This window comes from Rhineura floridana, chromosome 6, assembly GCF_030035675.1.
Source record: "Rhineura floridana isolate rRhiFlo1 chromosome 6, rRhiFlo1.hap2, whole genome shotgun sequence".
Lineage (NCBI taxonomy): Eukaryota > Metazoa > Chordata > Lepidosauria > Squamata > Rhineuridae > Rhineura > Rhineura floridana.
The window spans coordinates 69,430,742-69,454,069 of NC_084485.1; the positions used below are offsets into that span (position 1 = coordinate 69,430,742).

At 41.9% G+C, this 23,328-nt stretch overlaps 1 protein-coding gene across 1 annotated transcript in view; it reads right to left on the reverse strand.

The window, feature by feature from the left end:
- The window catches only part of PRELP (proline and arginine rich end leucine rich repeat protein), a 51,452-nt gene that overhangs the window by 15,496 nt on the left and 12,628 nt on the right, over positions 1 to 23,328 (reverse strand). The window contains exon 2 of the mRNA XM_061632245.1: positions 1,107 to 2,052. Coding sequence (XP_061488229.1) covers positions 1,107 to 2,037 — 931 coding nt within the window. The 5' untranslated portion in view covers positions 2,038 to 2,052. The remainder of the gene's footprint in view (positions 1 to 1,106; positions 2,053 to 23,328) is intronic.

Here is a 23,328-nt window from a genome sequence, read left to right on the forward strand (position 1 = left end):
CCTCTAGAACCAGAATTTCAAGGGGTAGGCGAGGAGCAAAGGAACCTAGAAAGCTGCGTTATAACAATTCCAACCTCTGGTCCAGCTATGTTGATATTGTCTACGCTGACTAGAAGTGGCATCCTAAGCTTTCAGACGAGTCTCTCCTAGCCCTACCAGACATGCCAGGGATTAAACCAGGGATGTTCTGTATGCAAAGCACATGCTCTGCCACTGAGCTATGGCCCTTCCATATGGCTCTGAGCCAGACTCAAGGGCAAGAGAATAAGATTTCTTACTTTATTACATTTCTTACAATAATTTGATGCCACACTGCGAGGAGAGTTATTTTGGATGCTGGGCCATCAATAATATAACTGTCAGGTAGGGATGGAAAGATCTATCAATTTCAGTTGTCTCAGTTTCTAATTTTTCCAATCTTAAATTCAGTTCTTCACATTCTGCAGTAATTTACAATTTTTGAAAAAAAGTCCTCATGAATTTTTTTCAGCATTTTAGTGCGAATTTCTCCTACTAAACACATTTTTGTATACAGTTTTGACTAGTGTACACATTTTTGCAAGCAATTTCTCCTAATATAATGCATTTTTGTATGTTATTTTCACTAATATATTAATTTTTATGCCTATTTTCCCCTAATCGTAAACATTCTTTGGTTGGAGACTGCATTGCAAAATTCAGATAAATGTGAATTTTGAAGGATAGCTGTATTTCAGTTCTCATAGTGTTTTGGAAAGTGCGCTTTGATAGATTTGGCTTTAAATGCAAACTGAATCAAATTTCTCTCCCATCTCTACTGTCAGCAATAGCTCTACTATTAGGGAGAGAGAGGGGGCCACCTCAGGTAGTACTCAAAGGGTAACAAGTCATTAATTATTTACTGCCAGGGAAGTGGGGGTGGGTGGGATTTTTTTGCCTCAGTTGCCAACTATGGATACTGTGTATCTTGACTTGGTAAGGAGAGAGTGCAATTTGCTGTTCCTCCTCCTCAGGCAGAAAAATGTCTTGGGTTGGCCTTGATGACTGCTCTTGGGTGGCTTGGTTCTCCTCCTAAGAAACCATGTTCTCTTGTAGGCCTAACCAAATGATGATCTGTGCTGACTCACTTTCAATTGAATTGTTGTTCAAGTAGAGGTGCTCTAGCTTGGGGCTGATGTCGGGGATGTTGGTGAGGTTGTTGTATGCCAAGTGCAAGACCAACAAGTTAGTGAGGTTGAAAGAATTCTTGGGCAGCCCTTTGTTGGAGAGCTTATTGTAGTTAAGCCTGATGAAAGCCAAGTTGGGGAAATCTTTGAAGTAGTTGTTGGGGATGTCTTCAATTTGATTCTTATCTAGGTAGAGTTGGTGGATGGCATTGGGAACTGCAGGTGGCATTTTGTGTAGCCTGTTGTGAGCTAAGTTGAGCTGCATGAGGTTCTTGAGCCCCTTGAAAGTATTTTTATTGAAGTTTCCATCATTCAGCTCATTGTGATGAAGATCCAAGAGGATGAGGTGATTTAGGTTGTTGAATACACCAGCAGGGATCTTGGAGATTCGGTTCCTGCTTAGCCGAAGTTGCTCCAGATTGGGAGGCAAATTGTTGGGTACTTCCTTAAGATGATTCTTCTCCATGTACAGGAAGGCAAGGTTATCCAGCTTCTCCAGCACCCTCTTGTTCACCTTTGTGATGCGGTTGTTATCCAGGTTGATCCATCTCAGCTCTGTGGCATTCTTGAAGGACTCCTCAGGAAGGTCATCAATGAAGTTGTTCTGTAAGTAGACATAATGGATCCTGGATGGGATGAAGGGCACTTTTCTCAGATTCCGGCTGTCACAGTAAAGAGCTGAAGGGAAATCTGAAGGGCAGAAACATTCTCTAGGGCAGTCTGGGAAAATTGAGGGGGGTCCTGGTGGCAGTGGTGGAGGCAACTCTGTTGGCTCAGCTGGTTCAGAGGGTGGAGGAGTAGCTTGCTTTCTTCCAGGCTTGCGCCTCTGGCCATTCACCTCACAGATCAGCACGAGAAGGAGTGGGAACATCAGTCTGGCAAGCCCCTTCATGGCCTAAATAGTTATCTGTTAGAAGACAAGAAGAAACCATTAAAATAGGTCCATGACCCATACATATTGGTTATTAACTTTCTTTTTCATAGAGTGTTGCTATGCTTTCCCCGGCACTGGATTTGTCTGACCAGAGTACTTTAAGGTGCTAAAGAGGAGGGTGGGTTTTTTTTAACCTATGTAGTAGTACATAGGTTATTTGGCACACAACTTTTTATTGACAGGCAGAGCAATCCTATATTCCAGGGATAGATAACCTTTTTCAGACCATGGACCACATTCCCTTCTAGCCAACCTTCTGGGGGCCACATGGCAGTGGTTTGTGCGACCAAGAAGCAAAAACATTTCATCTTTGTACAGTAGGCTGCTTTTTTACATTTATTTATTTGCCACTGGTTGGTTTCTACACATCACTCATACACCCGTCTCTCTCCTCCATCCAGGCAACCAAGCAACATTATCAGAGTTCAAGGCCACATTCCAGCCAGGCAAAAACACTCAATGAGGGTATGAAGTAGGACTGGTGAGGGGTGTGACCTGCGGAGAGGCCTGAAGGGCTGCACTGGCCACTGGGACAGAAGTTTCCTCCTCTGCTATGCACCATTTGTGTTTGGGGGCAGGGCAGTTGTCCATACTGATCTAAGGACTGTAGCATACATATGTAGCAACTCATTAGCCTGCATGCTTCTTGATACAGATATTCTTTGGAGGTCAGCAAAGAATGACCTGCCCTATAATGATGTCTTCTAGAGGCCCCTCTCATTCTTACAGCTAACTCCTTCCCTAATAATACACAGATTCATTTTCAGGTGGGGTGGGAGGAAAGTCTTGCTCTGCAGGGCTGGCTGCTAGTGGCAAAGAAAAAGGCCAGGCTTTGAGCTCAAGTGCTTTCTGCTAGCGCTCAAATTAAATTTAGCAAGATTTCAAAATTGGTGGAATTTTCAAATTTCAATGTTCAGATTTTGATGTTGAAATTTTCTATTTGGAGTTTAGATTTTTAAAAAGTTAGAATAACCTGTTTTGATTAACTGAATGAATTAACTTACCATACAAATTTACTAAAATGTACAGTTGCAAATTATCTACCAGATTTGCTTCCAAATGTTAATTGCTACTGTATGTCAGCTGTCAGATACTCTCAGCTGTTGACAGCTGAATGATTCTTACTGCATGTAAGATGCTGTCAAATGCTGCTTACGTCAACCAAAAGAGAATTGTCAAACCTTGCAAAATCTTTGTATATCCAATATGGATACCTAAGACATTCAGTAAATATTGGGCGAATATGCACCTAGACAGTGAACAAATTGGGGAATCTTTGCCACCATAATTAGCAAAAGAGAATGCAATGGTGATTTTTCAGCTCTATTTTCTAGTTCCTTGGCTCATATGTAGGGAATCAGATGTACTGTTTCAGTACCTTCAGTTTTCATAGTTCGTAACTGCACAGGGCACATCAGTATAATCTGATTCTTGATTGCAGGATCACAACTTAGAGATCATAATGGTCTCGTTAACTGATTCACTGCTGTGAGAAAAGGACATAGCCATGACCTTTCACCTGCTGCTTTTTCCACAGCCTTCTTGCCCATTCTTCCCTCCTGCTTCATGTGAGACAAGGACATGGAAGAGCAAGGTAAGAGAAGCCGTAGTTAGCTGCATCCTCTTTCACAGCTGTGGATTTGTGGAAGAGGTAAATGTGACCTTCAGCTTGTAACCTGGCCATCCTACCTGCTCTGCCTTGGATCAGTGCCACTTGTGCAATCAGCACAGCTGGCTTCCAGCCTTCAGTACAAGAGGGTTCCCTAGGAAAGGGAGAGCACATCCTTTACCAGGAATATCTCCCAAGCTCATAAAAGAATGCCTTCTAATCCATCTAAACATGCATCTAGTGCAATGGTTACTTGGGAAAGCTGAACTACAGAGGAAGAGGGTACCGATATAGAAGGTGTGCTGCAGTGCATTTATTTGTGTGTGTTTTAATCATGTCCTTACAGCTTGCCACTTCTCCTTTTTTACAATACAAAATGGAAGAAATTTATATAATAAACATGGCCATTGAAAATCTTTTAGGCCTGCTACCATCTTTATACTTCTCTTTCAAAAAACTATAGATGGCAAGCCAATGCTAAAAAAACCAGATTATTTTATCTGTTATGCAATCCATTGTGAGACATATTGGCCCTTCAGGCAGCAGGTGTTGGGAGGATCACTGTAGCTTCACAGTACTTGTAACTTCACTGCAATGGATAGCTGATATGGGAACAGAAATACTGGATATGGATCTTAATATCCAAAATAATATTATTTGAGACGAGACCCAACTATATGTCAAAAATGTCCTTACAGCTGTACACTTCTTGTAACATTTGTTATACCCCTTTAATATACCGCAATGGTTTTTCTATGCTAAATTTCTGGCTAATGGGTGGTGATGGTTAGGGGATGTTTCTTCAGTAGGTACTATTGGCTAAAAGACGATTCTTCAATGGTTAAGGATGGTGAGTGGCTACATCCAGGCCATATCTACCAACCAGCATGAGACAGACACCAACGTTCTGCAGTGTGTATGTATTTGTCTGGCATAGGGGAAATATGTATGTAAGTATATATTTCTTTTGTACCCCACCTTTTCTCTGGAGAGGTCAGGCAAAAATGCATGGGTCTTCCCTTCCCCATTTCAGCCACACAGATCTGGTGAAACAAGTGAGCCTAAACAACGACTACCCGAATGTCACCCAGTGAGATTTTCAGCGCAGCAAGGATTTGAACCTGGGTCTTCCAATCAAAGTCCAACACTGACTACAACACCTCATGTTTGCAAAGAAGGCAATAAAGAAAAATCAATGTATCTGACTTTTGTAGCTAGCTGAAAGAAGGAACTTTGTGGAGGGTGCTCTGAATGGATGCTGTTTGGTTTTGGGGGGAACTGATGTCACTTGCGCATTGATGCTGTATGAGTGCCTGTCTGCCTTTTCATATCCAACATGTATAGTTTCCTCCCAATCCTGCACCATTGTGTACATTTTTAAATGATGATGATTCTCATGCAGCCTTTTATATTTTTTAAAAAACGGGGCAACACCTGATAGCCATTCTCACCCACATTTTCAGCAGTTTATTTCCTTTTTCAGTGTCATCTTGATTGCAAGCATGAGTGTTGCTAGCCATTGCAGTAGCAATCCTCTCCTTTCTACTGCTTGGCAGCTGAGACGTGACAGCGCTGCTACTCCATGAGGGCTACCACAGACATCTCACTGAAGAATAAAATGCTCTTTTAAAACTGTGATCTGGAAAGACCCTTATTCTCAAGAGTGTCAAACTTCATACAGAAGAATAAGAGAGCCTCCCATGGTGACAGCTGTGAAGAAAATGTGAGCAAATTGCAACCAATACAACAATGGCCTTGAAAGCTGCAAAAAACCTGTAGGAGCACTGGCAGTTGAGAGAGGTAAAATGAACTGCTGCCGTCTACATCTCAAATTATGGAATTCAATTTTCCCTTCCTTTGCTTCCACTCCAGCCATCAGGCTTTCTAAAGTTCTCAGCTCACATTAGACATCAAAGTAAGCGGCAGATTTTTAAGCATACCAAAACACAGCTCCATTGATGACCAGATTTTGAAAAGGATGCGACACACACAGGGAAGGCAGGAGTACTTTAGACATCTGGCCTTTAAAACCCCAAAGTACAAGGCAGGTAGATCCTAAGAGGCACAGTGGTCTTCATCATTAAAGCCATGCAAGGAAAACGGCTGGGTCTCTCTTGTGTCCAAGGTCACATCCATACCATACATTTAAACACTATTATACTACTTTAGCAGTAATGGACAATCCTGGGAACTGTAGTTTGTTAAGGGTGCTAGGAACTGTAGCTCTATGAGGGAGTCTCCTAATAACTCTCAGCACCCTTAACAGGCTACAATTTCCAGGAAGCCATGATGGTTAAAGTAGTATAAGAGAGCTTGGATGTATGGCGTGGATGTGACCTAAGTGATTTTGCAACAATCAACTTGTTGCATTCTTAGCAAGGCAGAAGTAATGCTGAGGTCCCGAGGTTGAGAATACTCCAACACAAGGTATCTGGCAAATGATAATGCAAATTGTAGGAGCATATGAACAGGAAAGGGAAAGTTGCTTAGCTGGGGTATGATGAGGTGGACGAGGTTACTTTCTTGGTTTTCTGTCATCCTCCAACTGAATGTGGAAAAATCCTGATGATATTGAACCTCCACATTTCACTTCAACACAAATAGATATTTTAACAGCACTGCCACCAAGTGTCTGCACTGAAATCTGCACTGCATTTTTTATATCAGCTGTAAAAAATGCACAAGCAGGGCCTAATTAACTTAGGAACTTCAAATGGTGCCAAGGGGCACTGGAGCCATTAGAAGTTCTGCCAAAATGGTTTATTGCAGCTTTGGAACATATTCAGTGGAAATATTGCCTTAGTGATCTATGCTTAATATGGAAGCTGACTCACAAGACAATGAATCAGTACCAAATAGTCTTGAGGGTGCTGTCAGGCTCTCAACTACAGTAACTGGCAAAACAGGAATAAGCTTTTCCCTAGGGTAGAGCAGAAATGGATTCAGGCCCATACTCTGTCACAGACATTCTTTGCAACCATAGACAAATCACTTTGTCTTGTTGTGAAAAATAGTTCAGAGTCTCTGTAGAGTCACACTGAAACTTGGTCTAAAGCAGGGATGGGGAACCTGCAGTCTTCCAGATCATGTTGGCCTACAACTCCCATCATACCTGCCCATTGACCATGCTAACTGAGGATGTTGGGAGTTGTCCAGCAACTTACCTAGAATGAATTGAAAATATTTCCAGGCAAGAGACAACCAGAAAATTCTGTTTGGGGCTCCCTGACAGAGGTATTAAGTTGCCTGAATTTACATGGCAGGAACATGGTGATAGAAGGAAGCAGAATGAACAAAAAGCTGGATTTCAAAAGGAGCACCAACATATCAGTATCACGAATCTAGTGGGACAAATCTCATTACTGGCACCAGAGTTCAGAAAAGGAAAACAGGGGAGATTGGGCAGGAGAGTATGGCACTCTTTCTTTTAACATAATACTTTCATGCAATTCTAAGACAAAGGTAATGAGAATTATTGTGAGTGTGTTTCAAATTAGAACCAAAATGAGATTTTGGAAATGCTTAAGGTCCATCCCTTTAAAACTTGGAAATATAACCTTAAACTTTGACCTGCCTTAGCCCTGCTTTGCCTCTGTCCTACCTAAGCTGAAAACGTTTGGCGATTAATTATACAGCCACAATGTTACCAAATTCTTCCAAGCTACACAGGAAGTGGATTGGACTGTGAAAGACCAGCCCAAATGGTGTTTGCATTTTGACCAATTTGTAGGGCAGTCTAATATCTCAGAGAGGAGGTCAGGTCTCCTGCTCCCCTGGCACATTCACTACAACTGCCCAATTTCCCTACTTTTTAAAGTTTGATAGAAATATCTGTTGGCTATAAGTACTTTGTTAAACCAATGGGTTTTTTGCCTATGAGTGAATCATTCATTCTTGCTTCTTCACCTCTGACCTTGAGCTTGACCCAGCTCTAATCTCTTGGCTCCTTTAGATACCTTTCATCCAGCCTTTAACTCTAGATCAGGGATGGATTAGAGTTGCCAGGTCAGAAGCATCCCAAACCCTGAGATTTCAGGGCGGGCCCTAGTGATGTCATGGGACAGGTTGTAGTGATGTGATGGGGTTGGACTGTAGTGATGTCATGGGGTGGGCCCAAGTGATATCATTAAGCATGATACATTAAGCATCAACCACAGTTGCTTGGAGCATACAATTCAAACAAAAACATTTCTCTGATTGGAAATTAAGATAGAAATCTTAGCTAAAAGATGGAGCCTTGGTAGGGAACATTTAATCTAGCCTACTTGCTTCTGGCAAGAAGAGTTTAAGTGCCCTCAGGCCAGCCCAGTCACCAGAAGGCCATTCTAGGAAGAAAGGAGCCTAGTGTTGTGGAGATGTTAGATAAGAGCATTCAGGAGTAAAGATGAATGCCCCTGAAGGCTGCAATTCTAAACACACTTAGTAAGCCCCATAGAACTCAATAGGATTTACTTCTGAGTAGATATGGTTTGGATGGTGCTGTTGGTAAAGCTTGACTAGGGATCCTCTGCAAAGATATCCATATCAAAGCAGGGTTGGCAACTCCCTGCCCCGAATGCCCTGCCTGTACCTTTATAGATTTAACCCTTCACTTCAGAAAGAGGATTGAGAAATGAGTAAGAGTAAGAAGATTCTCTACCCTTTTCTGTCTACCTTGTGTGCTGCTATAAACTCACTTTGACAGCCAGCCCAATTCCAGTGAATAATAATTAACAGAGAGAAAACACACATAGTTTGATCTACCGTCACAGATAGCAGCTTGAGAACAACAACAATTGCCACACTTCCCAGTATGTGAATTCTCTTTTACCACTCTAGGGCAAGAAATAAACCATCATGCAACCAACAAGGTGCATCATCAGTGGGTTTAAGGGAGTTGAACTGAGTGCATTGAACCGCTGTTGTTGCTTCTATGGATGTAAGGGAGTGAGATTAAAGGTAAATGAAATGCAAACAGAAAAAGAAAAACAAAAGACGGAGATGATTTCCTAAATGCAATACCATACCAACCGCAACAAAATTCCTATGAGTAAGGCAGAAAACTCAGCATCCCACAACCAGGCAGGATTCCTAACCAAAAACCAAAACTGAAAAAAATTCTGGCAGCCAGTCAGCCATGGTCACAGAAATTCCCATGCCACACAACTTGACTTGGGGGTTGCAGTTAGTGCAGAATGCTGTGGCACAATTGCTGACATGACTGAGTGAGACCCTCTCAGCACATAACTCCTCTGGTCCGAAATCTACACTGGTTGCTGATTTGCTACCAGGCCAAGTTCAAGGTGTGCTTTCCATGTTATGGATGCTACATAGTACTTGTTCTGCTTTTGCATGCAATCAATCCTTTAGTGTGACAGCACCTTCACTTTGGAACTCCCTGTCTATTGACATTAGGCAGACATCTTCATTGTACTCTTCAGCACCTGATAAAAATATTTTTGTTTAGACAAGTCTACCCAGGCAGGTAGAAGCTATTGTTTTTTATCTGTTTTTAACTCATTGATGGTTTTATTATTTTGAATGTTTTTAAATACCTATCTTTAACTGTTTTGCCAATAATTTTGTTTTAATTCCTTCTGTAAACTGCTTTGCGATTTTTTTACAATAAAGCTGTATATAAATGTTGTAAATAAACTACATAAATACATTTTGGAGTCACTGTGGCCCTTGGGTCTCTTCCCACATTTAGGAAATCTGCCTTATACTGACTCAAGCCATTTGGTACCATCTTTCTCAGTACTGATCACATGGACTAGCATTTGCTCTCCAGCATTCCAGGCAACATTCTTTTCCAGAAATTGAATTCTGGACCTTTGCATGCAAAGCATATGCCCTGCCATTGAGCTACAGCCCTTTCCCTGTTAAAAATAATCTTTTAAAATTGTTCTTTTCAATTCACTAATGAATGCACATCATACCTACGGCAGATCCACACCATTCATTTAAAGCACATTCAACACACATTTAAAGCACATGAATCTCACCATAGAATCATGGGGATTGTTTGTTAAGGGTAGTGGGGAAAATAACGGTGAGGGGGAAACTACACTTCTCAGATTCTTTAGGGGAACTCATGTGCTTTAAATGTGAGTTGGATGTGCTTTAAAAGTATTGTGTGAATCTACTTAATAAACTTTACCTGCATGTAAATAATGTTAATTATTTTTTAAAAAATGGAAATGAGCTATAAAGTTTACTGGGTGACCATAGGCTACTCACCATCTCTCAGCCTAATCTGCCCTTCGGGATGAAAACAACAGAGGGAAACCATGACCACCAAAGGGAGAAGGGCACACTTAAAATGTATAGCAAGTAATAATGTGCAACCATAGTGTGAAATCAAATATGTATTAGGACATAGTATGAAGAAATCTTTATATAAGCATGACTGTCAAATATGTTTGTTATTTACACAACCTATAAAGCTATTTGTAGTGCGATCCTATGACTGTTTACTCAGAAGCAAGTCCCAATGTATTCAATGGGGCTTACTCGAACAGGGGAGCGTGCACAGAATCATAGAATCATAGAATAGTAGAGTTGGAAGGGGCCTAAGTCCAACCCCCTGCTCAATGCAGGGATCCAAATCAAAGCATTCCTGACAGGTGCTGCCTCTTGAATGCCTCCAATGTTGGAGAGCCCACTACCTCTCTAGGTAATTGGTTCCACTGTCGTATGGCTCTAACAGTTAAGAAGTTTTTCCTGCTGTCCAGTCGAAATCTGGCTTCCTGCAACTTGAGCCCATTATTCCATGTCCTGCACTCTGGGACCATCAAAAAGAGATCCCGGCCCTCCTCTGTGTGACAACCTTAGAACTGCAGCCCCAAGTGATAAGGAACACTCACCCAACCCAAAATTCAGAATCATGCCACTTTAAGCTGTTTTGCAACTGTTTATACTTTTTATGATTATAGGGTTTTAAAGGGATTTATTTCTTGTTGTGAGCTGCCTTGGTTTCCACTTGGCAATCCTACCTCACAGGGTTGTTGGGAAGACTCCATATACACATATACACTGGAGATGTAAAAATACATAGACCCCATATAACAGTTTATTGTCAAAACCAGTTGGTCATTGCAGAACTTTTTTTTTAAAAAAAATCAGTATTAGTTTCTGACATAATAAAAGCAGTGATAACTATGTAAGCCCTGCCTAATTGCTTTAAAAATAGGATTGGAGAGGGAGAGAAAGATTTACAGCACAAGCATAATCCTTTGCTATGTTCACTCAAAAGTCCCATTAATTTACAGCACAATCCTAACCATGTCTACTCAAAAGTAAGTCCTATTGAATTCAATGGAGTTTACTCTGGGTATGTGGGATTAGCATTGCAGCTTTACTCTCAGAAAAGCAAGTATTGGATTAAAGCTTTATATTGGGAAGTTTTCAAAACATTGCCCTCTTCAACAGCCCAGAAAAAATTAAACTTGTTTGACTCCTGCAGACAAGAGAAAAAAAGACTTTTGGTACTGCTGAAAGCTATATACTTACTCAATTTATGAGATTTTCAGATAATCAGGAAAAAACAACAGTTTTCTACCTTTGCAATGGGGTCTAGGTACTGCCTGGAGGCCCAGAAATCTCTTGTCATCACAACCCTGACTTCACTTATTGGCTACAAACTGGAAAGGGCGGGGTTAGAGCAGCCAGCTAAGAGATCATTTCATAGAAGTTGCGGTGGGCGGCAGCTGATGTTTTGGTGTATATCTCATGAACCAGACCACCTATAAACTTATTTTTTAAAAATGAAAGCTGAGAGGTCGGAGATTCAGCAGACTCACCTGGAGACCTGGAGAGGGCCCCCAAAATCCAGAGTCTCCAGGCAAAACCAGACATCTGGCAGCCCTAATGGAGACACTTTTTCATGTGGAGGGCCACAATCCCTTCTGGGCAACGTTTTGGGGGCCACATGCTAGTGGTGGGTAGGGCCACAGGCAAACATGGGTGGAGCAATGAATATAAGCTATTTGTAGAGTAAGCTAGTTTCTATATATGCACACAGGGATGGACGAAACTATCACTTTCAGTTTCTCGTTTTTCTCATTTTAAGTTCAATTCTCCACATTTCCACATCAGTTTGTGAAGTTCCCACGAAAAATGGTCAGCATTTTAGTGTGCATTTCTCTTAGCAGACACATTTTTGTGTGCAGTTTTACAAACAATTTCCCCTTATAGTATGCACTTTTGATTACTAACATATGCGTTTATGTACACCTTCCCCTAGTATGCATATTTGTACACATTATTTGGTTGGAGAACTCCATTGCAAAAATCAGATAAGTGAGAATTTTGAATGATGGCTATGTTGTGGTTCACAAACTGGCTCAGAAAGTGCAAATTAGGTAAATTCACCTTTAAATGCAAACTAATTCGAATTTCTTCCCCATCCTAACACACCGCTGTCTATCCTACATCCAGGCAAGGAAGAGGCAATATCAGAATTCAAGGACACATTTCAGCCAGGCAAAAACCCTTGAGACAGGTGAGACTGGCAACCAAGAGGTCTTCTGTATCTTTAAAAGTTGTGCAAGGGGAAGGAAGAATTCTACCTTGTGGTTTTTCTCATTACAGGGTTGCAAGAACACCTGCACTTGGCTGACTTTCTCTTCTCCTAAAGATACAGGATCAGTCTCAGGCCATGAACCTGGCAACCCTACACTGGACCCATTGACTTGGATTACTGTGATTCTGATAGGAAATGATACTTGTACAAACGTTCCCAGAAAAATGCAGAGACAGCTCTTTTAGAACACTTGCCAAGCCCCAACTCCAACTCCACTGTGAGAGAGATGTCTAGTTTGTATAAGTATACATCCATCAAATCATTAAAGGGCATTGGAGCCCATTCCAGTCATAGCCAAGGGCCCCAAATTGTCTTGCTGTGACCCATATGCCACACTCCTCCTCTTATATGCACATGGGGCAACTACAGAGACATACAGAGCTGTGCATTTTTGAGTCACACAAGCTGTCATATTCCTCCTGCCCTATGAAGTCCACTGTGATATATATTGGCAATGCATATATTGCACTCACTGTGCGGTGCAACCTACCAAGATTTAAAATCTCTCCATTTCTGGGGATACTGCCACTCTTCTCCACTTAAGTGAAATGAGATAAGACACATGTTCTGAGTTGTAGGGGATTTCTGAAGAATGTAGTACAGGAGGTCTGAGTGACTGAACTCTGTCTTATAACAATGCCCTCAGGAATCAGTGATTGCTGAGGCCTGGCATTAATGACAAAGTTATATTGGTTGTGCTACAGAAATGCTTACAAACTGATTCTCGGTCATCTTCTTCAGTTTTCTGGCATGGTGCTGCATAACCAGTTCCTTATTGCTTAAGATGCTACTAGTAACTTTGATATCCATTCATTTCATTGGCGATCATTCGTGGCTGAATAAGATTATCTTCCAAGACAAGGTCTTTCACGGTGGGTCCGTAAGTGACCGTGAAGGCCAATTCTGGATCCACACAGCCTCCCACAGTGAGGACATAGGTTTCCAGATGGAAGATGGTCGCGATGAGGATTTGTTTGATGTGCCTTCCACTTAGCTCATTTGTCCCATTCGCCCTGTGTTCATGCTTCTTCGAAGTCCATAGCACATTTGATAATAGCCGACCTCCATTTGGGACGTTCATGGGCCAAGACTTCCCAGTTCTCGATGTTCATGTTACATTTTTTTAGATTCACTTTAAGAACATCTTTAAACCTCTTTTGCTGTCCACCGATATTCTGTTTTCCATCCTTAAATTGGGAGTAAAGTAGCTGCTTTGGAAGACAGTGATCAGACATTCGAACAGCATGGCCAGTCCAGTGAAGTTGATGTTGAAGGATCATTGTTTCAACACTGGTAGTCTTTGCTTCTTCCAAAGCGCTAACATTAGTCCATCTGTCTTCCCAAGTAATTTGCAGAATTTTCCAGAGGCAGCGTTGGTGGAATCTTTCAAGAAGTTGGGAGTGGCGTTTATAAATGGTCCATGTTTCACAGGTGTACAGTAAGGTCGGCACTACATTGGCTTTGTAAATAAGCATTTTGGTCTCCCTGTGGATATCCCGATCCTTGAACACTCTATGTTTCATTCGGGAGAATGCGGCACTCACAGAGCTCAGACGATGTTGAATGCGATAGTAAGAATGGAAGCCGGTCTCCCTTCCATCGAAGCTGGAATTTGGAAACTTAAAATAAAGTGGTGGCTAAAACTCCAATTCTCACCCATAGGCTTGGCTCCCTTAGTACTCTCTGACACCTTTCAATCGTCCTGGCACAAGTCAGTGATTAAGAAAGTGTCATCTCTCGGCTTTTCGCCTGCCAACATTTACAACTTAGGATATGTTAAAGCATGGTCAGCTATGTCCCAATGCATAATGGACATAGAACTGCAAACCCAACTATCTGTGTCATCTAGCAAGCTCGATACCATCACCTTTTCCAGGGGCTTTGCCCCTGCTCAATACCTTAGTAACCTCCTTATTGCCAGATATAGAAGAGCTTTTACCATGGCGAGATTCAACGTGATGCCGTCAGCTTTACTTGAGGGTAGGTTTCGTGGGTCCCGCGCTCGGATAGGCTGTGCCCATGCAGAACTGGAGAAACTGAGACAATATCCCATGTCCTTTTATACTGTACTTTCTACCAAGATATCCGCACTTGCAGCATTACTCCTATCATTCAATTGATACCTGGCCGTGACTCATTATACTATACAAGACATTTACTGCAAGATCGCCACCCTCAGATTACATACATTGTTGCTAAATTCTGCGCCACAGCAATTATAATTCGTAGAACACTGCTAAATCAAAAGTCCATATAAAGAGTATTGACACTGGTTTTAATTTGTTTTAAAAAATGGTTTTAACTGTATGATGATTTTGTATTGGCCATCGACTGCAATAAATATATATATGTTGAATTTCAGCAATGACAGGGGAAGTGATCAACGTTCTCCAGCATCACACCATTAAGCTGGATTGATGGTGCTACAGAGGGACTATTTCGCAGCTGTTGATGAAGCACTTTGGTTTTTTTAATATTAAGTGAGAGCCCAAGCTTTCCATATGCTTCTGCAAAGACATTTAGGATAGTTTGAAGACCTTTCTCTGAATGTGCAGAGACTACATTATCATCGGCATATGGAAGTTCTACAACAGAGGTTGTAATTACCTTACTTTTTGCTTTCAACCTACTGAGATTAAAAAGCTTTCCATCTGTTCGATATATCATTTTCACACCAGTAGGAAGTTTCCCCTCAATAAGGCGTAGAATCATAGCAATGGAGATAGCAAATAAGGTAGGAGCAATGACACATCCTTGTTTTATGCCTGATCCAACTCTGATTGGATTGCTCTGAAAGCCATTGTTATCCAAAATTGTCGCTGTCATGTTGTCATGAAGGAGTTGCAAAATATTCACCAATTTATCAGGGCATCCAAATTTTGTGATGCACTTCTCCAACCAACCAATGTTTACAAAAATGCATATATTAGGGGAACGTGTGCATAAAAATGAATATATTAGTGAAAATAACATACAAAATACATTATATTAAGAGCAATTGCTTGCAAAAATGTGCAAATTTGGAAAAACTGCATACAGAATATATTTATTAGGAGAAATTTGCACTAAAATGCTGAAGAATTTCCGTAAAGATTTTTTTTTTTAAAAAAAGCAAATTGCTGCAGAAATGTGGAGAACTGAATTTAAGATGGGAAAAATGAGAAGTGGAGAGAATTGAAATTGACAGAGCCTTCTATCCTGGATGAATTCCATGCATCCGAATTCCATGCGTTTGGAATTTCAACTCAAATATGGCCCACTGGATTCACTGGGCGACTCTTGATACCAAAAGATATGGAAGACCACAGGAAATGGCAGCAATTCAGACTTTCAGCTTAAGAAAGAAAGAAAGAAAGAAAGAAAGAAAGAAAGAAAGAAAGAAAGAAAGAAAGAAAGAAAGAAAGAAAGAAAGGCTGCATACGAGAACAAAGATAAAAGCACTGAAAAATGTTGGTCAAGAGCTGTACAGATTAAAAATGTTCAGCTGGACACACTTTGTAATGTGGTGGAAGGAATTAGACATCCACATAAACTCATCAACTGGGGGCAGAAAGAGAGGAAAGGAAGGTGTCTATTTAATATGAAATTAAACTGATGCAAATAGATTCTAAAAGGTCTGGTGAGGTCTTTGCTACAAATCCCCCTGTTGGATGAGAAGTTATCTGTTCCAACATACAAAGGTAAGATAAAACACAGAGAATACAGCAGGGGCCACAGCCTACATTATAATTTATGCAGCCTCATCGTTAATCTGGATCCAAGCTGTGTATCAGAATTTTGTTGAGGTCTGAAAGTATGCACCAGCTTAAAAGGAATCTCCCTCTGTGTGTCTGTGGGCATTGCGAAAGCAAGACATCTTTCTAGGGGAACTCTCCCACCCACAATGATAACGTAAGAGACAGGCCCTGACAAGCAACAATTTGTGAATATAACTACATAGCTAGAGTGGGGAATAGGCTTGCAATTACAAGCTGCTTTTATGATAATACCCAGGCATGGTATTGTGACAGTGGATGTCTGGGATCTGACAGCAAATGACCTCTTTTGAACAGACTCGTTAAGTCAGCAGATAGGCTTCTATAAGGAGCGAGAAAGCATGCTTATAACCTAAAGTCAATTCAGCAGAGCTGCAAGAGACACTTCCATAAGATTATAGGATGGTGTGTGAAAGTGTATACAAAGCATAAGAACACAAGAACAGCCTGCTGGATTAGACCAGTGGCCCATCTAGTCCAGCATCCTGTTCTCACAGTGGCCAACCAGATGCCCATGGGAAGCCCACAAGTAGGACCTGAGTGCAAGAGCACTCTCCTCTCCTGTGATTTCCAGCAACTGGTATTCAGAAGCATGCTGCCTCTGACTATGGTGGCAGAGCATCGCCATCATGGCTAGTAGCCATTGATAGCCTTTTCTCCATGACTTTGTCTAATCCTCTTTTAAAGCTATCCAATTTGGTGGCCATCACTGCCTCTTGTGGGAGCAAATTCCATTGTTTAACTGCACACTACATGAAGAAGTACTTTCTTTTGTCTGTCCTGAATCTTCCAACATTCAGCTTCAATGGATTGTCCTAAGTTCTAGTGTTATGAGTGCTGTGTAAGTTTATATAAATGTTAGCAGAGATTGTCAATGGCCTGAGATGCTGTGTGCCAGAGTGTGTGTTTACCTAAGAAAGCAGGCTTTTACCCTGCATTGAGATAATTGAGACTTAAGAATTAGTAAAATAAGAAAAGCTACTTTATTTATAGAAATACACAGTATACAGGAAAGGCATACCTAGTTCTAACTAACTAACTGAGGTGCAACACCCTCATGGCTCATGAGGGAGAGAGCAGAGACAAAGGTGTTTCCTCTCTCTCGGACAGTCGAAGAAGAGAAGAGAGGAAAGGGCGCAAGGAGGAGGGGCAGATCAGCTTCTCTAAGCATATCAGTCTGCGATGGAAGGAAGTCAGTCGGAGCATCACAGGTAAAGGTAGTCAAGCCTAGCCATCTGGAGGACCCTAACTCTATCTACTTTCTGGAACATAAACAAAAGAACAAAACAGGAGTTGTTCTTGCCCCACTGTCAACAATGAGAAAGGGTGAATTTTTTCTCTCTGTCTACTTTCTCTCCCCTTTCTAATGACTTGTCTAAGAGAGAACATTTTTCTTGCATTTTCTCTTAGTCAAGCCATTAGATAGACATAGAGCTCTGTAGTCTTGATTACACTGGCTTGAAGAAGAAGAAGAAGAAGAAGAAGAAGAAGAAGAAGAAGAAGAAAGTAGTCTTGCCTTGTGTTTCCTTATTTACTGCAATGGCATGGGTCGAAATGATGTACAGATCAACCTGGCACTGTAGGCCTGGAAGCCTCTCACATACTACATCTCCAAGTGTGTTACTTAATTTCCTACTCCTGTTTCTGCAAACACAGTGTGATGGTGCAGAAGTGTTCAGTATGCAGTACATTAAATATTGGGAATGGTGTTGGGAAATATTCAGTGCAATACACAAAGGCTTCCTGGTGTGTGTGTGTGTGATGTACTTAAATGCCAATTAAGCTATGACTAACAAGACATTGACAACGCCTTCTTCTTTTCAAGGAAGAAAATAAGGAATAAAAAGGAAGGGAGCGGTTATAACAATTCCTCTGACAGTTGCTTCTCCCCCCCCCCAAATCCCCATCACACAGCTGTTTTTTTAAAAAAACTTCTCCCAGCAGTGGAAGGGTTAACTAGTTCCAACCCTACTCAAATGCCAGTCACCCCCTCCTTGGGGCAGTTTGCAAAGCAAAAGAGGCCATTGGAGCTTTATTATAGGTGGCTGTGGTGGATTGGTCTCAGAAACAAACAAAAAGCCAGTGCAGATCACAGTGGAGAGTCACATGCTCCATAAAACGGAGCCATTTGACTTCATTGCCACTCCATAGGCACTGGCTACCAGTTCGTTTCTGAGCCTAATTCAAAGTGCTGGTTATTACCTTTAAAGCCCTAAAATAGCGTGGCACTAGACTACCTGAAGGACCATCTCCTCCAGCATCAAGGGTATGTCGTCCTGTAGTCCTCCAGATGTTCTTGGACTATCATTCCCTTTATCCCTGACCACTGGCCATGCTGGGTGGGGCTGATGGGATCTGGAGCCCAGCAACATCTGGAGGCCCACAGGTTCCAGAAACCAAGATATATGAAAAAAGTGTGTGGACTGATGCCACTAAAGAGTTCATAGTGATGAGCTATGCTCTCTTTCAGTGCATGCAATTCCTATTAGTCAGCAGCAGTCTCTGTTGATTCTGTTTCTTCTACTGCTCTGCTCCTGAGAATTTTGGAATAGGCTATATGCTTTTCTTTATGAATAAGCAGTTGTTTCCTCTTTTTACATGCTCTACGTGTGAAAAATTAGAACCAGCTTGGTGTTGTTGAAGTTTATTATGTCTGTGGATTATTTTCCCCACATAAAATACATTCTCGAACATATTTTGATAGTGAATATGCTGAGCCTGCCCAACCTATCCTAATAACATATATGTACTTTACAGCAGGATGGGGAACCTGTGGCTCTCCAGATGTTGCTGGCCTACCGTCCCTAGCATCCCTGATCATTGACCATCCTGGCTGGGGCTGATGGGAGTTGGAACTCAAGAAACATCTGGAAGGGCACAGGTTCTCTATCCCTGTCCTACATGATCATGGCCATGCAGTCAGATCTTTGGGAGAGGCTTGTGCAGTGTCTCACCACTGCTAGAGATATCTATATCATATAAATACATCCCAGAGTCTCCATACTAATAAGAATTTACAAATGTGTATTTGTGTGTGTATGTATACATATATAAAAGCACATTTTAAATGCACTTTACAGAATCATAGAATCTGAGAATAGTAGAATTGGAAGGGTCCTATAAGGCCATCAAGTTAATTTCATTTCAAATGCCTGAGAGAATAAAAATATCTTAACCTGGCACCTAAAAGACAACATAGATGCCAGATGAAGTTCCCTGAGAAGGGAATTCCAAAAACCAGGCTACCACCAATGAAAATCTACCTTATCTCTTTTTGCCACCTACTTAATTTTGGGTGGCAGTGACACTTGGAGGAGGGACTCAGTAGATGATGATTCTAACTTCCATGCAGATTGATATGGGAGAAGGTGATCCATGATGCACTTCTTAAGCTTCAACTTTCATAGGCTAAAAGCACCTTGAATTGTGCTTGGAAACAAACCAAGATAGATTACCAGCAACAAGAGAAAAAAACCTGGTGAGGATGCAGGAGAGTGCTTCCTGTATATTGTATAATCCAGGCTATGCAATTCCTTAGACCAGTTTTTCCCAACCTTTCGGTCCCCAGATGTTGCTGGACTACAATTCCCATCATTCCTGACCATTGGCCATGCTGGCTGGGGCTGATGGAAGGTGTAGTCCAACAATATCTGGGGACTCAAAGGCTGGGAAAGGCTGCCCTAGACCAGCAATGCCATGCCAAAACATTGTTATTCTGGTGGGCTTATGGTTCACCTAACTCCTAACTCTTGCTGCTGATTTCCAGCAGCTGTTCTGTTTTTATTCTTTTAAAACTCATAGTATGATTGTTCTTAAACTGAGGTGCTTCTTTCATTGTGAGTTGGAAAGGCAGGAATCAATATGAATATTTAATTAATAATAAACAAAATAATATAACATGTTGTCTATTAGTGCTCCATATCCACAGCAGATTTCTTGTGGCAAATTCACTGAAGCAAAACCAATCAGCTCTGACTCCTTGTCTGTGGCTTGAAATGTACTTTCCAAACTGCCAGACTGGTTGTAGGTTTCCTCTGGGGGCTGCTTACGGATCTACTGTGACTGAATGTATATTTATTGTCATTTTAGTGAGATTAACTGTAAATTCATTTTTCATAGAATTTTTTTTTGTCTTTTACTGATTAGTAAGCTGCCTCAACAGCTGGAAAAGTGGGGTAAATATAATTTCAAAATGAATAAAACATATTTTTATCTTTAGATATATTTTCCTTACTATACCAGTCTGCTATACCTGTAGGTTTCAGCCTTTTCAGACCTGGGGCCAGTGCCGGATTTAGGCATAAGCTAAACAAGCTACAGTTTAGGGCCTCACAATCTGCAGGGGCCTCAAAAAATTTCAGAATTTTTTTGGGGGGGCTTTTAAAATTTTATGTGTAGTGAAAATATATATATATATATATGGTGTAATTTTTAACAAAGGGCCTCCAAGCTTTATATAGCTTAGGGCCTCACCAAGTCTAAATCCAGCGCTGCCTAGGGCCCACCTTCAGCCCAAACATTTGGGGACCAATTTTTATCATGTATTTGAAGGGTGGTAATTCTGCTGTTGTGACCAGGGCCGGTGCCAGAGGGTGGCCAGGTCGGGCCCTGGCTGAGGGCCCGTGAAGGGCCCCACCTTAGGGTTGGTGGGTAGCACTCTCATTATGTGATCCACAGCAGTGTCAGCTTCCAACCTTGCTGAGGATTGCAGAGAGGGAGCTCCCAGGCACCCCCTCTACAACTGTGCAGGCCAGTGAAGCCCACCTGCACGCCCCACCTACCTCTTCCACTGGGGTGAATGCTGGCTGCGCTGCACACATGCCTGCCATCAACCAAGATGGCGGCCAAGGCATCAGCACCTTAGGGAAGCCTCGGCCACCAACTTGGTAGATGACAGGAATGTGCGTGTAGCACAGCCAGCATATACTGCAGCGGGAGGAGTGGGTGCCATGGGCCCGGGCAAGCTGGTGCCCAAGGGCCCAGTCATGCCTGATGCCAGCCCTGGTTGTGACTGACCTACAATCAGGCCATGATCCTGTAGTGGGTCCCAACTCACCAACTGAAGACCCATGTGTTACACTATAATATTCAGAACTTAATTGATATTGGAAAAGTTGTTAAATCTGGAGTTAAAACAAAGACGCAGATTTTAAACATGCAGATGTTTGGAGATGGTGCATATACAAATCTGGTACTCACTACTGAATCCCAACATAGGAAGAAAACAATACAGTGCCTATGATTAAATAGGGTCATAACAATAGGGAGGATATATAAAGTTGAATCCCCCCTTGGTTCCGCATTAGGAACAATTACGCTTTAGGGTGTCAGAGATCTCTGTATATTCTGAATCACACTGCCAAACAGCTGTCACCAAGCACTAACAAGCAGTTACAGTAGTTTATTCAAATCATAAACTATTTAGATGTTACATCAAATGCATGAAGTCTGGGGATGGAGCAGGCATGTCTAATATTGCTGCCCCTCCATGGATTGTTTTCATCTGAAATATGTGAATATGCTTTAAAAATGGGATCAAGCTGGACATATTTAAAGGCACTTCTGAAAATTTGGAAATCTCTGCAAGTATGTCCACCTGTTGTAAACAGGTCCTGTGCAGATGGGCACAAAGCACCTTCAGTCTCAGTCCCTCACCATGCCTAACCTCCACATATTAGAGGTCTTGTCTGCACAGAGACCTCTGCACATCCAGTGCATGTAGGCTCTGAACCCAGGATTCCTACCCTTTATTTTACAAGGGTAAAGATGTGCAGATGTGAGATTCTTCCACACATGAAGGTCAGATATAACAAGGGGGTTGGACCAGTGGGCACAATTCTGTCCCTCCCACATGTATAGCTGTATAAGCTTTATGATTGTTTGCCCATGCAAAGGAAGATAGGGCTACTATGTCTTTATTATCTCTCCCTCTCCCAAAAAGTCCAGGGTGGCACACAAGTGGTAAAACAATAAAAACATCCCCAAAACTTCTTGAAAACCTTTCCAGTATAGATGCAGACTGGGAAAAATCACTACTTAAAAGGGTTGTTGAAAGAGGAAGGTCTTCATAGGTGCTAAAAGGACAACAGAGGCAGTGCTGGTCTAATATTTAAGGGAAGGGAATTCCAAAGGGTAGGTGTCACAAGATAAAAGGCCAAATTCCTGTATTGTGCAGAACAGACCTCTTCATAAGATGGTATTTGCAGGAGGCCTTCACCTGAAGAACACAGTGATTGACTGAGTATATTAGGAGTGAGGCAGTATTTCAGGTATTCTGGTCTCAAGCTGTATAGGGCTTCATACACCAAAACCAGCACCTTGAACGTAGCCCCACAGCTAAGTGTCAGCTAGTGCAATTCTTTCAGGGTCAAAAGTGTCAGTGGGGTAACATGTTGGCAATATCCTGCCCCAGTCAGCAGTCATACTGCTGCGATTTGCACAAGCTGCAGCTTCTGGACCAACCTCAAGGGCAGCCCCACATAGAATAGATTGCAATAATCCAGCCTGGAGGTTACCAGCACATGGACAACAGTGGTCAGGCTGTATAGGGAATCTGTGGCCCTTGAGATGTTGTTGGACTCCCATTTCTGATCAGCCCCAGCCAGCATGTTCAATAATCAGGGTCAGGGATGAAGGGAGTTACAGTTCAGCAACATCTGGAGGGCCACAGGTTCCCCACCCCTGCTTTAAGAGTTGCACAAAAGAGTGAAAAGGGTGAGAAAAGCTGTACCTGAAGCAATTACCTTTTTATATAACCATTAAAGGTTCAGGAGCAGGAGTATAAATGTCCAGTGTCATGTGGGTGGGTGTCATACACCCCTTACTTTTTGGGGAGCAAGGTCTCAGCCAGGTCCCTATGTATGAGCCAGTCATCATGAAAGGGGACTGTGTTAGCCACTGAAAACAGTCCTTGTCCTTTTGTGCTAATCAGAGCCAATCCATGTGAAAGGAAGTGAGTCAGCCATTAGTTGTAGTGGAATGTGGACTCGGAGACAACACAGGGAGCAAGGGAGATGAGGATAAGTGGAAAGGGGTGTAGGTGTGAGTGGGCGTGGCTGTGATTATCATGACAGGACTCTGCACTTCTGAATTTGCCACTACACTTCTGTTCAGGAGCCCTATCCTCCAATGCAGGTGGCTACCCTTTTAAGAGTGTGTGCTTACCAGCTTAGCACCAGTGTCATCAATAGTTTGTGGATTTTAGTTCTAGGTTCTTAAAGTACTTGGAAGCTTCTAAACATTAGACTTTTCATGTTTAAACATGGCTTGCTCTTTTTTAAAAACTATGCACTTGTGCTGTGTAAGATGGTTCTCTGCAGAGT